Source organism: Cucurbita maxima, unplaced genomic scaffold (genome assembly GCF_002738345.1).
Source record: "Cucurbita maxima cultivar Rimu unplaced genomic scaffold, Cmax_1.0 Cma_Scf00001, whole genome shotgun sequence".
Taxonomy (NCBI): domain Eukaryota; kingdom Viridiplantae; phylum Streptophyta; class Magnoliopsida; order Cucurbitales; family Cucurbitaceae; genus Cucurbita; species Cucurbita maxima.
Window position 1 is genome coordinate 5,296,197 of NW_019272017.1, and position 17,529 is coordinate 5,313,725.

General features: G+C 35.9%; 1 protein-coding gene across 1 annotated transcript; it reads right to left on the reverse strand.

Annotated features, from left to right (window-relative positions):
- Positions 1 to 498: 498 nt before the first annotated feature.
- LOC111489436 (protein VAC14 homolog) lies at positions 499 to 16,929 on the reverse strand. Its single transcript, XM_023137649.1, has 20 exons — positions 16,379 to 16,929; positions 16,181 to 16,294; positions 15,948 to 16,013; positions 15,425 to 15,514; positions 15,235 to 15,354; positions 14,807 to 14,835; positions 14,535 to 14,677; positions 14,293 to 14,387; positions 13,780 to 13,866; positions 13,447 to 13,554; positions 12,148 to 12,239; positions 11,828 to 11,909; positions 8,432 to 8,497; positions 6,305 to 6,420; positions 6,077 to 6,197; positions 4,881 to 5,042; positions 4,640 to 4,768; positions 3,353 to 3,421; positions 1,524 to 1,781; positions 499 to 1,072 (listed from the first exon to the last, which is right to left on the reverse strand). Exons 1-20 carry the CDS (start codon positions 16,466 to 16,468, stop codon positions 917 to 919), a joined length of 2,193 nt encoding a protein of 730 aa, XP_022993417.1. The 5' UTR covers positions 16,469 to 16,929; the 3' UTR covers positions 499 to 916.
- Positions 16,930 to 17,529: the final 600 nt, after the last annotated feature.

Consider the following 17,529-nt stretch of genomic DNA (forward strand, 5'->3'; position numbering starts at 1 on the left):
CGTTAGAATATATATGACTCATGTCACTTTGGACAACTTGCTACTAGAGATTAGTTGGCTACTTTGTGGCATCCCACATATGGGAGCGACCCATGTACCTGTCAACTATCTCAAAATTATGTGGATATCTCCCCATGTACTTACTACTAGAGGATAGTTGGAGATCCTCTAAACGATCTCCACTCAATAACATGATGACATTGCATATCGTATACACTTAGGGTGCTCAGCCAACTATTTCAATAAAAGTACAAGCCCTACCTATCAGGATACTTCTTTAATAGTCCCCCTAAGGAGACCCAGTGGAAGCCTAGTGGTAGGACTTCTAAGTTCAAGATATGTTAGATTGAGTCGTGTAAAGACGTGTATTGACATATCATTTACCAGCTTAGTATTACCTTTGTAAGCTACAAATAAATATGAATAAATATTACCCACAATCAAATACTTTCAGAAGTGACAAAGTTGTACCACCAGAGCCGCTAGGAAGAAGCACTGTTTTGTTTGAAGTCAATAAACACCCACAGGAAGTGTCTGTACATTAATTAGCTTGAACTTATTCAAGAAGATTGTTACAAGACGACGAACAAGCAAAATGAAAGGAACAATAGAAGGAAAACAAACTGAACTTCCTTCTTCTAAGTACTTTCACCTTTTCTTTTTACCCACTATGGCTTCAACGAAAAAACAACACAACCACATGGGTAAAAAAAATGTCCCCTTGTACAAAATGAAAAGAATTGCTCAGCCGAAAACTGAGCTCATCTCTTTTATATGCAGCCGTCCCCAACCACACACTAACGAACAAAAAAAAAAAAGGTGTCTTTTAGACCAAACTCTACTATGATATACAATTTTACAAACTACACAAAATCTTATCCATCACTGAATCCACTGTATATAATGAAGAATATAATCATAACTGTAATTGCCCTGGCCCTCTCCTTGATCTTGAAGGAGGCCTATTAGTCTCTAGTGCTGCAGCTGAGGCTGAGGCTGAGGCAGCGGCTGAGGTTGGGGCCGGGGCTGGGGTTGGGATTGTCCGTCTTGTTTCTTCCGAGTTTTCAACCCCCTACATATTTCAAAAACAATTTCAATACTCTCTTTTCTGGGTTGATTATCCAAAATGGAGATTGACAAGTTAAGCATGTTAAGAGAAAAACAAACAGAAATGAGCATATTGTTGATGGAAAGAACTTTGAAAGTAATTATCAAACACAGGCAAAAGGATTTTTCTTCAATGCGATAAAATGCTATTCCTTTCTTAAACCCACGTTATATAGAGTGGTGGTTTCGAAACATTTTGCAGAAATAAGATACCAGTCATAGTACTTCATGCAGAAACTCACTTTTGTTTATAGTACGCAAAGGTATGATGAATTATATCCAATCCTTTCCAGATCATCATTATTAAAGCTTTTCACTCAATAGAAATGAAAAATTCACTCTGAAACAAAGCTGGTAAATGATAGGAATGGATGCTTGTATAAAGCTAAAGGATTTTGGAAATAATGTCAACAAACCATTGTTGTCATCGAAGGTGGAGTACAGGTCCGTGGCAGTGTCTGCTCCTTTGCACGCAAGCGATGTTCATGCTGCATGTGCTCGAATTGTTGCAGCCTAGCAGCGAAGTTAATTCCATTTCGATAGTTCCCAGCATCCTGGCTTGGATCACCATCTTCATGTATATTCAACCCAGACATCTTGAAGTGCTCGCCACTAAACGAGTACGGAGGAACTGTTTTGAGACGCGTTCGTAGTAACTTAAAGGCGGCACTTTGCTGTGTTTTCATGTCAAACCATAGGTAAACAGAAAAGTCAACTAATGCATCACAAGTGTATTGTCATTCATTAAATAAATGAACATATTGAAGTGGTTAACATAGTAGCGCCTCTTTTTTGGGTTTGCACGGTTCGAAGCCTAGCATAGACTTTAACACCTGAAGCTTACAAAGAAAGTTACAATTTTTTTACTTGTTTCAAATATAGCATAAGTGTGCCTATTTCTAATTGTATTTTATATTATATTCGAATTTGAGTTTAATTTGGATTGTGCTAGTAAAATTTCAAGTTTTCTACTATATTAAAAAATGCATACTTCTTTTATTCTAATTATGCAAGTGTCTCATAAAACAATGCTCTATCATTATTATAAGTTATGAAAATTGAAAATCCAATAAAGAGCGCACATCTTGCAATTAAGAAAAAGAATATAGAATAAATACTGCTCTTAACAGTAAGACATGTGTACCTATTGGGAAAAAAATACACAAGGCAACAACATCATCCCAGCTCAAGAACCAATCCTAGAGTGAAATTGGGACCTTTTCTTTTCACAAAGGATATATTAGCTATTAGGTTTAGATGTCCATTTTAATGTTTTAGTTTGTTGCCATACTGCACTGTCTGTGCAGTGATCCTACAAATATAGAATTCCTTAGGCTATGCTTGGGTATAGGAATGAGGGGTTGTCTTTGTAGTGGGGTGGCAGACATCTACTAGAGAGGTTAAGATGGTTGAGGTTGAGCCTGAGGTTGGGCATGCTTCCTACCAACGAAGCAGACTGGCTTAGTGCAAGGCTACAGGCAAACGTGGGATCGAGCAATTTGAGGAGGATCTTGGGGATGTAATTAGGTTTAAATCATCTTTCGGGCGCCTGCTAAGACACTTTTTTTTTTTTTTTTTTTTTTTTTTTTTTTTTTTTTTTTTTTTTTTTTTTTTTTTTTTTTTTTTTTTTTTTTGTAACTATTAGCCTAGTGTGAATTTTTTTTAATTAGAGTCCCTTTCTGTATTTGAGCACGAGGGTTGTCTTGTTTTTGACACTGTCCCTGTATATCCCTTTTTATCTCAATGAAAGTTTGGTCTCTTAATATTCCTCTTGGAGCTGAAGATAAGGTGCATGAATGGAGACTGACTTTGGATCATCGAGGCCAAAAGGACAAGGTACATGTTCGTCTGTCTATCCAGTTATGAAAAGCTCACCAAACACGCAGTGTGTGCGGCTCTTGTCCAAGCAGTCCATGGCATTCGAAACTATCCAATAAGCTAGCTCTCAGGATTGGACCCGAGACCCATTCAGTCCTTGAAATTTAGAAGTACAAATATTGTATCCAGGCAAACATCCGGGATCTACATTTTCAAAGTCGGATGTCACAAGGTCAAAGTACTGTAGTAATAAAATTTTCAGAATCTTGTGACCAAATTCTATCTTTTTACTGTGCCCAAAAAAACAATGAATACAAGAAAGTCATATCCTCCATATTAATATATAGCAGGAAAAAGTAACACTGGCCTCATTATAAGTTAATATGGGAAAAAGAAAAGGGAGCAACTGAAGATTAACAAGGCATACCTGAGGAAGTAACATTAGAAGACCGTATAATGCTTTTAACAGCCATATATATCTCCCAGGTTCGAGAAGCTGCAAGAATCCCAAAGTAATATCCAATTCAAGAAGAAATAAACAAATCCAAGATACCTTACAAAAGAACATCCAATTGGTATGAATGACACGGGAATGTTTATAATCCATTGGTGGTGAGAGCTTTGTAGTGTTCTTCCATCGCATACTTCCATAACTTTTTTCTTAACCACTTCTTTTTTTTTTTTTTTGATCTAATAAGACTACTTTTTCATAAGCATGTTTGGCTTTAGGTCAGGAGGAGAACTCATCTTAACTTCCTCTTTTCCACACGGGATGATCATTTCAATTTCTTATCCCAAAAAAGAATGAAAAGACAACCTTCATGACATTATACTATAATTTTTTAAATCATAAAGCTTTCCCATCACATGGTACAAAATAGAAGCAAAACTTATCATCTACCTGTAATCTAAAGTCCAAGTATGCATGCGCAGTTAATGGTTCAAGTAAATATCTATAATATGTGTATGCTTCTTTTTACACTGTAATAGTATCTGATCAAATGTGAGACAAATGAAGAAATACAAAACAGGCAGATCAATAGCAAGAACCCAAAATAAAAAACTAAGATGACAACAAATTATAGAAATGTAAAAAACATAATTACAAAACGTGAGCCAATGTAGCCCTCAAAAAGCCAAAACTAACTAGTACAGTTTCATAATGAAACCAATCTCTCATTCTTCACCCATTTTAAAACTAGGCACTTGTGACTGGACATACAATAGTGCACATTCCGTGGGTAGAAACTTGAATAATCTAGGAAAACTCTGAAATAATTGAGGCAGTTCATAAGTACAATATAAATTTAGAACAAAATATGGGGTCATTGGCATGGCATTGACTCGACTACCAAAAAATGGTAATTTTGTAAAAGAAAGAATTGTGCTGCGACATAGCCAGGACACACATGTACAAAAGAAAATGAAGCCCATTTCTGTAAATGTTTTTGTTCTGAGTTGCTCCATTGGAAAGGTTTGCTTTCCAATTAGGCTCTAATTGATTTTAATTTCTCTTTCTGAAAGCAAGCTTTTTTCCCATAAAAAAAAAATAATAATAGAAAGAAACGGAATAGGCAGGCACAAAAACTAAATTTATTCATCTGCTAATCTGAGAAATTGTAAGAAGAGAAAATGAAGAAATTGCAAGCAACTAATATAAAATATCGTTTAAAATACTCAATAGGAAAGTGAACTACATTTAGTCATTCCGCACCTGCAATCTTAGATAAGCAAAGACTGGAGTCTCCAGAAGGCGAATCAGTTTATCCAGCTGAACTAAAAATTTCACATTAATATCTTCCTCCACCAAGGACTGAATCACCACACTAGCATGCTGGTACGACTGCAATGCAGAATGAAATAAAAATATTGAAACGTTAAAAATTGGTATCACTCTCACTTAGATATTGAGAAATTTGCTATAGAACTCAAGTGTTAACTCATTCAAACTTTACCTGTGCTAATAAGCAAAGACTAATAATAGCCATCGGGGAATGACACCAAGATGCATATAAAGAAACAAAAAGGTCCTTCCCAGCTGCATCTACCAATGATTTTTTTAAGAGATCTCGAAGATCAGATAACTCGGAGGAAGTCAGCAAAATCAAATTGAGTGCCTGAACAGAGGAATGAAAAGAGTAAACTCGCTGTAATGGAATGATAGGCGATTAAACAAAAATACGATGAATTAGAGAAAAATATATATATATTAGACAAAGGGGGAGGGTCCAAACACAACTGGAATTCAATCGTAAGGGTTCCAAAATATTTAGGAGTTTTAGATATAATTCTTGTTCCACCTTTTAGCATTTGAAAGAACAATAAGCAATATGGTGAATTCCTAAATAATCACACAGCTAAAACTTTATGTTCCTATACAAAGAAGAGTGCTGGACAGGGTCTGTGCAATCAAATATGGATGGGTAAATTCTTCCTGTGTACTACTTCTCTTAGCAGCATCAATACTTTGGACAAGGTTCAGAGGAGGTTTCCCAGCTTCTTAACCTGTTTCAGAAATGAGGAAACCCCATCCCATATGTTACTTCAATGTGACTTTGCAGCTAGTGTTTGGAACATTTTTAGGAACATTTTTAGGAACATATTCAGCTGGCAGGGGTGTAAACCTAAGTTGCTGGATAGGTAGCCGGTTGAAATTTTCTCAGGATGATTTTTTATAGATAAAGCAAGAGTGCTCAGGAAGAATTCAGTCAGAGCTATCCCTTGGCTCCTTTGGAAAGAAAAGAACTCTAAAATTTTCCCAGATAATAAGTCTTCTTTTTCTTTCTTTTGTGATTTTGCACAGCTTGGAGTGCTCAGCGTAGGCATTTTGTAATTACTTCTCCATAGACTCTTATCATTTTAGACTAGGTCTTTTTGTAATCCCTCCTTTGGAAAAAGGAATGCCTTATCCCTTTGTCCTCTAGGTTGTTTTGCGTGGTTTGTCTTTGAACTTTTGAATAGATCTCTTCGTTTCTCTCTATCTCTCACACACACACCTATATTTGACCACTAAGACAAAATCATGTAGACTTTGAAAAATCAATTAATTGTATTTTCTGGCCTTACTACAGTAAAGGATTCATTTGATCAGCTACCTATGCAAGGTTTATAAATAACAAAGAAAAATAAATTGCATCGATGAAATAGCAACCTGAACCATAACAGAAGCAAAATCCAAATCTGATTCTCCTTCCAATATTGTAGAAAGTTCACGGTAGACCCGTTCAGCATTTAAAAGTACACATAGTCGGCGTATTATCAATGCACCACGCCTAAGAAAATGGTAAACATATACTTCGTAAATCATAAAATTAAATATCAGCATATGAACTTCCGTGTGCAGCAACAAATAAGCAGAGGGGAGGGAAAAGAAACCCACTTCTCCAGAAGAGAATTATTGATCCTAAAATTATGAACTAGGAAGACAACAAGTTGGCGAAAATGTTGCTGATCTTCCGCTATGCAAGCATGAACCTCGAGAACAAGGAGCACCACCTATGACAGCATCCAATATAAGACCGTAAGTTAATAGCAGAAGCAGGGGATGAAAATAAACAGCAATATTAAAATTAGAAAACCCATAAGACAGACCTTACCTATTTTTTTTTATATATAAGAAACAATTTCATTGATGTATAAAATAATGAAAGAAGAGGAATGAGAGATCCCCAATCCAAAGGGGTTACAATAAACATCTCCAATTGGACAAATGATAGGAAATAGAATAGTAGGAGAAGAGCGAATTCAATTTACACCCAGAAAAGGCATGATAAAGGACATTATCTTAGGCATCAAATTCTTCATCAACCTTAATCTTTCATGGTAACCATCGTTCAAAATATTTTCAAGTAACAACAATTAGAATTGAGAACAAAGCTTGAAAAAAAGACATTAAAAGTTCCCCATGAACATAATGGGTTCATTTTCTTCTTTAAAAGTAAAGATATTAAAAACATGGGGAAAATAACAAACAATATAAAAACAAATCCTTGAGTTTTGACCTTAGCTTCCATTGGTCTCTAGGTTACAAAACGATACAACTTCATCCCTGAGCTTTGGGTTTAGTTTCTATTTAATCCCTAGGTTTCAAAATGATACACTTTTACCCTTGAGTTCAGATTTAAGTTTTAATTTGGTCCCTCAGTTTCAAAAAAATGTTATGTTACACTTTTTCCACTAATGCTCACTTTTTAGCCTTTCACGTTAACTTTCCTTTAGTTATCTTAAAGGCCTTTCTAATTAATTAAATAGTGACGTAAAGAAACAATTACTTTTAAAGTATTATTTTGAGCTGTGTAGATTTCTTTAAAAAAAAGTTATTTCTCCCTCTCTCTAACCTTCTTCCACCTCCCCCTATCAGCACCGCCCCTTCACTTTGTCGATCCTCCATCACTTTTACCTTCACCAACACTAGAAAGAGTCCAATTTGGAAAATTTTACAAGCCCACTCAAAGGTAGAAAGGGAAAGGGAAGGGTGGCGGCAGAGGATCAACTATAGGAAAAGGTGGTGGCAGCAGGGGGGGAGGAAGAAGATTAAGAGGGAGGGAAAGACATCATTTAAAAAAAGACGAGTCCTCCAAAATGATAGTTCAGAAGTAATTTGTTCAAGTTGCAAGGAGTCCTTGGATCATATCTTTTTGCACTTCCCCTTTGTTAGACGCTGCTGGGATATTATGTCTCCCAAAGAAGGTGGATGATTGGCCTTTGGAATGCAGGGGGGGAGGAAGAAGTTTAAGAGGGAGGGAGAGACATCGTTTAAAAAAAGACAAGTCCTCCAAAATGATAGTTCAGAAGTAACTTGTTTGAGTTGCAAGGATTCCTGGGATCATATCTTTTTGCACTGCCCCTTTGTTAGACGCTGCTGGGATATTGTGTCTCCCAAAGGTGGATGATTGGAGTTTGGAATGCTTGAGAGGTCGGAACCAGAAGAGCAAGGTTGGAACCGGACAGCAGTTTGCCTCAAGAGCCCTCTTATGGAGCATATGGCAAGATCAAAATAGAAGAATTTATGACCATAAGATTACTCCTTTTGATGTTTTTTTTGGGATTTTGTACAGTTCAATTCTTCTTGGTGGTGCCATAGCCAATAGCAAATTCTTTTGTAATAGCCCCTTACCTATGATTATTTGGATTGGAAGGCTGTCTTTAAGTAGCATTTCTTGAGTGGGGGCTCTCTCCATTCTCCAAGCCCTTACTTGTTTTCTTGTGCCTTTTAGTTGAATACATTATGTTTCTTATCAAAATACAATATCTATATATGTTGTCTTGCAACTTCACGATTGAAAATTAATTAAAAGCATGTCACATCGTAGTTTTATTATATTAACTAAAAAAAGTTGACCAAAAAAAAGCTCAACAAAAATTTAGAGGTATATATGAAAAAAGGACAGATAGGAAAAAACGCAACCACAAACTAATATGCAAAATAACTGCCGATTCTTTTGAGGAGATAAATAGGAATAAAGGACATAAGAGATAAAGACCTGAACACAAATCACCAGATTACCTCATCAGAAGGATCAGATAGGGCTTGAAGAAGGCTGTCAAGTACATCGTCCAAATAGATCAATACCTGTCCAAAAAGGAATGAAGATCAACGACTCGCACACATTAATATAGAACAAGAAGAGAAGTGAAAACAGAAGATCTACATTCACCAATAAAAATAACAAGGAACAATCTAACTACCTTAAGGCAGCTCAATAACACTGCTGATGTAAAAAAGAAAAGAAAATAAAATAGCACAAGTCTGAGTGCGTGTTGCACTTGGTGAATACCAACTGAAAAATGCTTATAAAATAGTTAACAAAAGTGAATGCTACCATACATATGAAGTATTAAATTAGTTACAACAGAAAAAGTTTTCATTTGTAGCTATCACGTGCAGGATTGCAAAATGAGAAGGTTCAGATAATCGCTCCTTCCTCCCCCAGCATGCTGACACTGACACTCCTTCCCTCCTTTGGTATGTTCTCCATTCTTTTTTTTATATATAAGAAACTTGAAATATGTATTCCTCAAAAAAAAAAAAAAAAAAAAAAAAAAAAAAAAAAAAAAAAAAAAAAAAAAAAAAAAAAAAAAAAAAATGTAGTCTTGGAGCCAGGGGAGAGGGCTCCCATCCCAAAGAGGACTACTTACAAGAGGGAAAAAAAACAAACTTCCAATTCTAAGTATCGGAGAAAGGGGATAAAAGAACAATTTGCTCAAGGAGTCTTTGCAGGGAAGAAACCGAGGACCTCGATTACCTTCTTTGGACGTGCCCGTTGGCTAGATCTATATGGTGCAGTTTCTTTGAGGCGTTTCTGTTAGCATTCCGTGGCCAAGGAGTCTCAAAAAAAAAATATAGTCTACGAGCCAGGGGAGAGGTCTCCCATCCCAAAGAGAGCTACTTTATAAAAAAAACCTTCCAATTCTAAGGATAGAAGAAAGGGGATAAAAGAAGAATTTGCTCAAGGAGTCTTTGCAGGGAAGCCACTGAGGACCTCAATTATCTTCTTTGGACGTGCCAGTTTGATAAATCTTTATGGTGCAGTTTCTTCAAGGCGTTTCTGTTAGCCTTCCATGGCCAAGGAGTCTCAGTTCCATGTCGGAGAAGTTTTTTTCCACATTACCCCTTTCGAGAAAAGGGTAGGCAGGCTCTGGTTTGCTTATCATTTTGCTATTTTGTGGGATCTTTGAGCAGAAGGAACAAGAGAACTTTTAGAAGGGTTTCAAAAACCTACAGGGAAGTTCTGGACCCTTTCAGATTTTGCGCCTCTCCAAGTCTCCGTGGGTAAATATTTTTGTAATCACCCTGTAGGTCTTGAGCTCTTTTCTAGGCTAGTTAGGCTCCTCCTAGGTGTTTTTTGTATTCCACGTGCATTCTTTCTTTTTTATTTTATTTTTTTCCTCCCACAATGAAAGCTTGCCATTTTAACCCAAAAAAAAACTAAAATTGTTCAAGCTGGGACACCACCAAGAAGCAATATGATGTACAATATTGCAAAAAATAGGAAAAACAACAGACGAATCTTCGGAAACACCTTCCTTTACCTCTCCATTATCATGACTGAACTATTATGAAACCCTTTGTCTTCTTTGTCCCGACGAAAGAATGAAGGCTCCATTAAATGCTCTTCTCAATTGAAAAGGCCTTCTTTTCTCCACTTTGATAGTAGCTTCAAGAGCAGCCAAGTGCAACTCAAGGAAGTAAGGAAGCCTTATTCCTCCTCACTTGACTATTCAGCTCACCACTCTTGCATTTTTTACTATTCAAAAAAACCTGAAAGCCCCTGCTAGGCTTACTAAAAGCAGTTGATTCTCTCGAGAAACAAGGTGTGTTGACTATGTACTTTGGGTTTAGAGAATGCGAAAAAAGAGGGATTTCCTAGCAGAAATTCTCAAAATTGATAAATAATTGTAGGAAGGTTATCTCATAGTGACCAAAGAATCCATTTATTCTTTTTTTTCTTGGGGGAGGGGGGGATAGCAACTGATTGGAGTCTCTTTATTGGGCTCATTTTAGATTTGACCTGGAGAAATACCCAAACTTCCTCTTCTTCATCCTAACCAGAACACCCTCCTCCCCTGCTAACCTAATATTTGCAGAAGTGAAAGTCAGCAAGCGATGAGGCAGAAAGGTTGAGAAAACCTTTGTATGAAGAGGACCTTGTATTGGTGCATCAGGAAAAATTGCATTGCGTGAGTAGAGGGAAGTAGATAGTAACTATGACATAGTAATAGTTGTAACAAGAAGATTCATCTACCTGATTGGTTCAGAATCATGACGGCACAGCAGAAACTTGTAGGCCCCTTATGTGCCTTAAATCTTTTGACCCTGACAACTAACTACGTATAAGCAGAACAGTGACTAGGTCACACCTCATTGAAACTCATTGGAACACTATTTAAAGTCTTTATTAAGAACCACTCAATTCCGCATCTGTGAGATTCCTACCATGAAACTGAATAATACCAGAACAATGTATTGCTTCTGCTACCAACATTAATTCGGGAGGTTTTCATCTTTTTCCTACCAATGGAAATAAAGGCTCCAAGTGCTTTCTATCACCCAAACCTTTGTCTTCTTTACCAAATCAACTTATCCCATTCACCCCATATGTACTTGTCGCCATTTCAACCAACAGAACTCATTACCACTAGGAAATCACCATGCTAGACCAGACATCAACCATAAAGATCACTGTTATCCCTCGAACTCCAAATATGTGAAAGAAATTAAAAAAAAAAAAAAAAAATGTGCGGAGGTGGTTTAGAATGTAGTTGCAAAACAAAGCCTCCTTAAAACGCTGAAAGCTTAAATGAAGTTAATTACTCAAGCTCATTCTCTAAGGTCTTAGTGCCAATTGTGATTTTCCAACGGGTAATCTTCTCCTTGTAAGAGTTGTAAGGGTTCATGGTTCAATGGAAATTATTAAGATTAACTGAACAGTTGGAGAAGGTACACGAGGATCTAATTTTGGTACACACAAGTAACCATCCCATTTCATGCCCACAGCTATTGTATAGATAATGTCGATTCCCTTGCATACTGAAAGATCACCATCCTATGCACATTGCTTATATTGTTGGTAATATACCCCCAGAGAAGGCAGCACATTGCATTTATCAGGAAATATCAGAGTGACTGGAGGTTGTCACTTGTCACTATTACTTTTGGATAAACCTAATGGCATATAGAAAGGTTTTATTGCAAGTGATCAAACATTAAAATTTCAGAACAAATTCCTTTCTTTCTTTGTGTGTGGAGTGGGGGGTGGCAAGAAGAAAGAGACTGAAATAGGAAAAAAAAAAATAATAATGTGGAGAAAAAATAAGATAACTCAAGGATAAATAATAGGTCTATAGACATGTAAAAGACTAGTTGTCTGTGATATAAAAAACAAAAAAAAAATGGAGTCACCTCAGTTCGATGTCTATTTAAAAGTGTTGATATCCAATGCAATGCTTCAATCCTAGTAGCCTCATGTTCGCTAGATAGTTGTCTGATCAATCAACAGAAGCAACAATCATGAAAACGTCCTCATCAGTCATCACAGCAAAAACTTAAATCAAATAAAAATCAACATAACTACTTCACAAGACTCCAACGACATGGAGCCACTGCAAAATAATTTTTTAATAAAAAAATCAACTTTCTTGAAATACAAATTAAAGAATGTTGGGGCCAGCAAAGATGGGTGGTGAACAGAGGGGCAGGAAGTGGGAGGGTTGGGGTTATACCTCCTAGCGATAGAAAGGATAGCACCAACATCAAATCCTTCGGATGGAAATGCCTTGATATTACGAAGCTCTTCATTAGTTTCCCGAGCAACCTTCAAACATCATGTAAACAAATCAGTTGCAACATTAAACAATTAAAGTCCCCTTAACGTGAGGCATAAAAAGGGGAAAAGCTATACCGAACCATACAATATCTAAAGAGAGAAACTTTTGATTCCCTTGAGGCTCTCTCTAATCATATTAAGTCAAAAAAAACTAACCTCTTAACAATTAAATATGTGGCTAAAACTAGCCAGACACTAAAAGTTATAGCTATTTTAATTCATTCACGGAGAATTTATAATTGAAAAATCTACTTTTTGATGTGCAAGTTAATAATCATTTCAGGTAACAAAGGATATTATTGTGCTGTTTTCTATTAATAAAAAAGAAGAAAGGGAAATCAGAGACCATAGCTTTCAAGAGACTTTTACTAGACCAATTGGCACCATTGCCTACCAACCATTCAAAAGGGTGCAGGCCATACCTACTCACAAAAACTTTATGCCACAAAAACCTGGCTCCATGAAAAAATGCCAAAGCCATTTAGCCAACAAAGCTTCGTTACATAATCTTAAGTTTCCCAATCCCTAGACAGCCCAACTCAAACAGCTTAACCACCACTTCCCATCATAACCATATGGGACCCTCCCCCCTCTCATCAACCTCGGGCCCATCCATCACAAATTCTTCATCACTTTCACATTAGTCTTACTAACAAAAACTAGAACTTTAAATATAGAAAAATAATTGAGAATCTCACACAACCAATTGGATAAGGGCAATCCTTCCTCATTTAGATAAGAAAGTCATTCTCTAAGAAAACAATCGTTTTGGAACCTTATCCAACACCTGATTGAATTTTATTATATGAAGATGAAATCAACTGCTGCTATGTTTTTTCATACATTACTACTTCTACGTACATATTGATTTTCTTCTCATTTAAGCACAATTTTGTACACCATATGAGTTTTAATATTATACTCACCTTATTATCCCATTTAAGATTAACCAACCAACCATGTTTGCGCAAGAAAAAATTTATACAAATTCATATTTAATGTTGGTGTGTCCTATATAAGATATCTCTCATATTTCTCAACTACATTCCTATAAAAAAAATATTAATGAAAAACGATCAAAAAACATAATTGATGGTTGAAAAAGGCATAAAAGCTTGAAGTATAGGATCAAATTACGTGCATGGTATGTGTTCATGGCACAAGTAATAAAAGAAAGGGAGAAGATAAATCCTACCACTCGAATCTTCTCTTCTTTATCAGCTATGGAAGGTAGAATTGCTCCTAGAATATCAGCATAATAAGGTACTAATTGATCTCCACCAAGTTTTACAAACTCATTAATCTGCAAATACAAATACAAATACAAAAAAAAAAAAAAAAAAAAAAAAAAAAAAAAAAAAAAACTATAAATTTATAAATTTATAAAGATAATGCACAGTAGTAAAACATATCTATCGGTTCTCGATAGATAGGAAGGACCTCATAAAAAAGTGAAACAGAGTCAAAAGTTGTTTTGAATCTAAGACAAGTTATAATAACAAATGATGGATGCTCAAGTCCAAAGTACCCATGTAATAGCCGTTAAGCGAGTAAACTCGTCTGGGGAAGAAGCCCTCTGGACCAGAATCTCAGCCATTCTGCCATAATCTACAGACTTCAAGAGTAGCACTGCTCGAGTCAGAAAATTATTAAATGAACAAATAAATTTTGGACATGCAAGGAAAAGAAAAATAGATGGCAATTATTAAATCTATTTTTGCATTTGCATACTTGTATGTAATTCCTCGTGTTATTTTTCTGACTTTGTATGTTGACCAAAAAAGTTGTCATAATCAATAGTAGAAATGGGAAATTAATTTGTTTTCATCTAAGAAACCAAAACTGTACATTCAAGATCAGAAAAATACAAAAGAGGAGACGCAATACCTAGAGCCAAAGAGCTTACAAAAAGAACTCCAATTAGCTTTAATAATAAAAATTGGTTTGGTTGCAAATTAGTTATAAAAATAAATAAATAAAGTGCAAAGACTTGAGGCGATAAATCTAGTTAAGGTACTCAATGTTAGCTAAGCAATCTTACTGGAGAATTCTTGATCTCATGGAGAAACTCCGAAAGCGCAGAATCAGCTTGTTGCCGGATTTCATGACTTGAATCACTTAACATATTGAACAAACCTAAGAGTTGTAGCGGATTTGTAAGTATCATAAACCTTTATCAGAAAAATTTTATAGAAATATTGCTCCACACCATTGACACCACATTCAATAAACGAAGAGAAAAAATTATGTATTAAAAGAAACATCAGTAACATAAAGATTCACCATCAAGAAAATCAGGAAGAAAGCCCAGCATATCAATATCTGGCACACTATCAAGTACAGTGATCCATCCAACCAAAAACTGACGAACATAGGGATTTAGAACATTCATACGCTCCCTCAGCAATGGAATAAACTCTTCGATGCTGAAGAAAGAAGATAGCCAAAAGAAATATAAACAAATACATATTGCAATACAACTTCAAAACAATGCTTCTTAAATGTAACATTCGATAAAATAGTCAAACCAAGTAGCTTGAGAAATGATGGAATACCTGAACTGATCACTTTCAGTAACAATATCCTGTTCCATTTAATTCATAAAATTAGTTTTAAATAAGAGAAATTTTTCATTAAAACAAAGAGGAGTTCGTTAATATTATGGAAAATAAAGGAAGGAGGAGTTCAGAACGGAGATTAAGGGAACAAGACATCACCGCCAATTTCTAACTTTTAAGACAATGCAGCAATTTACACCAATAAGGTAGATAGACCAAATATAATAGATTAAATCTTTAAATGTAAAGCATTAAAATAAGACGCCATATGTTATCCAAAGATATACTCATCTGCTTGTATTTTTCAAACATTCTGGTGTTCCTCTCAATCCATGGTGAACGAGAGAATGTTTGAAACATGGAATTCTTGTTTCCTTTTTTCTATTTAAACTTGTCATGGAGAGAACGGGTGCGTAAGGGAGTACCTTCACAAGTCGATCCAAGAGATGAGCAGCACTTTGTACACTGGCATCTGAATCAGCTGAAAGCTTACATAAAGCATCAAATATCTGGTTAAAGAAAACTATAAAATCGCCTCTGACAACCTGCAGCAATAGAAGTACGTATTCAGCTTAGCCCCAAAAATATGCTAACAGCTCTGACAATTCTACTCACCTTTGCAATGTTGTATAGAGCTTCACATGCATAATAACGTACTCTGCTATCTTGATCAGAAAAAGAATTGAGTACAGGCGGTACAATTTGCTGGAAAGTTCATTATTAATGTTAGAAGAAAAAACTATTAACATAATAACATCACTAAAATGAAAGAAAGCAGAACAACTATAATCACAGAAAATGGCAACTTATTTCTGATTTATATAGCAACGAAACAATTTAAACATCAATAGCAAGAAAAGCCCCTAAGTTACACCATTGAAGAGAGAAGAATGTATCAAGCTTGATATACCCTTCTCCCAAAATGTTATTTGGTGCAGCCAGAACCTACAGTTCAACAGTTTTAAGCTACAAGCTGCAGAGTTAGGATAACATATCCATCTTCTAACCAGTAAACTCTTCCAGTACATTTTAAGTAGACTATGTACTTAGATTTAGGATGTATCGGCAATAGTCCATTGAAATCAGTGAAGAACTAAACTATAAAATTTAATAGGAAACTGCCTAAGAATATACTAACCTCAAGATGTTGAGACGCATCAGAAGTCAAGCCAACAGTTGCAGCAGCAAGTCCTATCAATCCTCCCTAAAAATGAAACTGATAGTTTAAAATCAAGCAAATTCCAAACATAAAAAATAATAATAATAATAATAAGAAACAGAAAATAAACAGAGAAGATTTCACCCAAAACCCAAACTCTAAAAGAGAAACCTGAACTATCTTAAGCATTCATTTTCGCATCCATCTCATACCTTTCTATGATTCGCTTGAGGCGACATAGTGAAATCGTTCGTGAGCAGATTTATAACCGCCGTAATCTTCTCATGATCTCCAGCCGAAGCAAGTTGCTTCACAATTCCCTCAACCTAAAGCGCAATGCAGCCCTTTGAGGATTACAAATAATCCAAACCCTAGAAATGAAAAATTATGAAATGGGTAGGGAAGTAGACCTCAAGAGCAGCGTTCTTCCGTTTCTCATAAAGCTTATCAGACAGGTTTCGGAGCACAAATGCAGGAATAACAGAGAGAGCATCAGCCATATTCGACCCTAAGAGCACTGAAACGAATTCAACTGATCAAATAGACTAATTGGGAAACATCAATTTCGTTTTCGGATCTTCTCCTGCTCAAATCGGAACATCGCTGCGTGGCAGCTTTCCCAGTAATGAAATCGAGAAATGAAAAAAAAAAAAAAACAACCGTTGAAACACAACCCCAACAACAATGGAAGGGGACAATCGGGATTAGAACAGTGGAGAAATTCCAACGAAATAACTGAATAAATCAGTGACCCAAATCTAGTCCAATCCGATTAAGAATCAAATTGAAAAGAGAAGAAAAAGATTATAAAAATCGATTCGTCGAGAGGAGTTTTCTTCACTTTTTGCCCCCTTTATTTCTGGGTTCAAGGGGACTGACTTAATTTATGCGCAGACTTCTTTTCTTTTCGTTTCGTTTCATTTCATTTCTTTTCCCTTTCTCTCTCCTCTTTATCTGTCTTCGCTTCTGTTTGTGGAACACTACGGCGTGTTAGTGTAAGGAGAAACCGCGCCACTGCAGCGACAGCAAGTTAGGGCACCACCGCCACTCACCCCGCACCAAACGGACTCAATCACCTCCACGCCTAATTTGATTGATTCAACTATGCATAGGAACGTTAGACCGATCAAATGTCAAATTCACACCCTCTAAATTTTAATCCAAAGTTTGGGTATGGATCATTGCAAATAGTATCAAAAGGACCTTTTCTGATTGATATGATTTGGGGATGAACCAATATGAAAGTTGATGAGCATGTAACACTTAAGTAAAGAAGAGGTACATGAATGAATTTAGAATGACTCTAAGGAATGATAGTTAATAAATGTTCAAAAGAATTGAAAGTTACTATTTATAACTATAAGGTGCATTTTACTTTTGAGTGGTTCAATCATAGAACTCTAACATTAAGCATGCTTAACTCAAAACAATTTTACATTGAGTGACCTCTTAGGAAATATGTGCCTACGGACAAACACGTGTTTCAACTTATGACTCAAAACCTAAATACTATTCAGTGTCGTGGAATAGTTTTATAGATTGATTGAATATAAAAAGATAA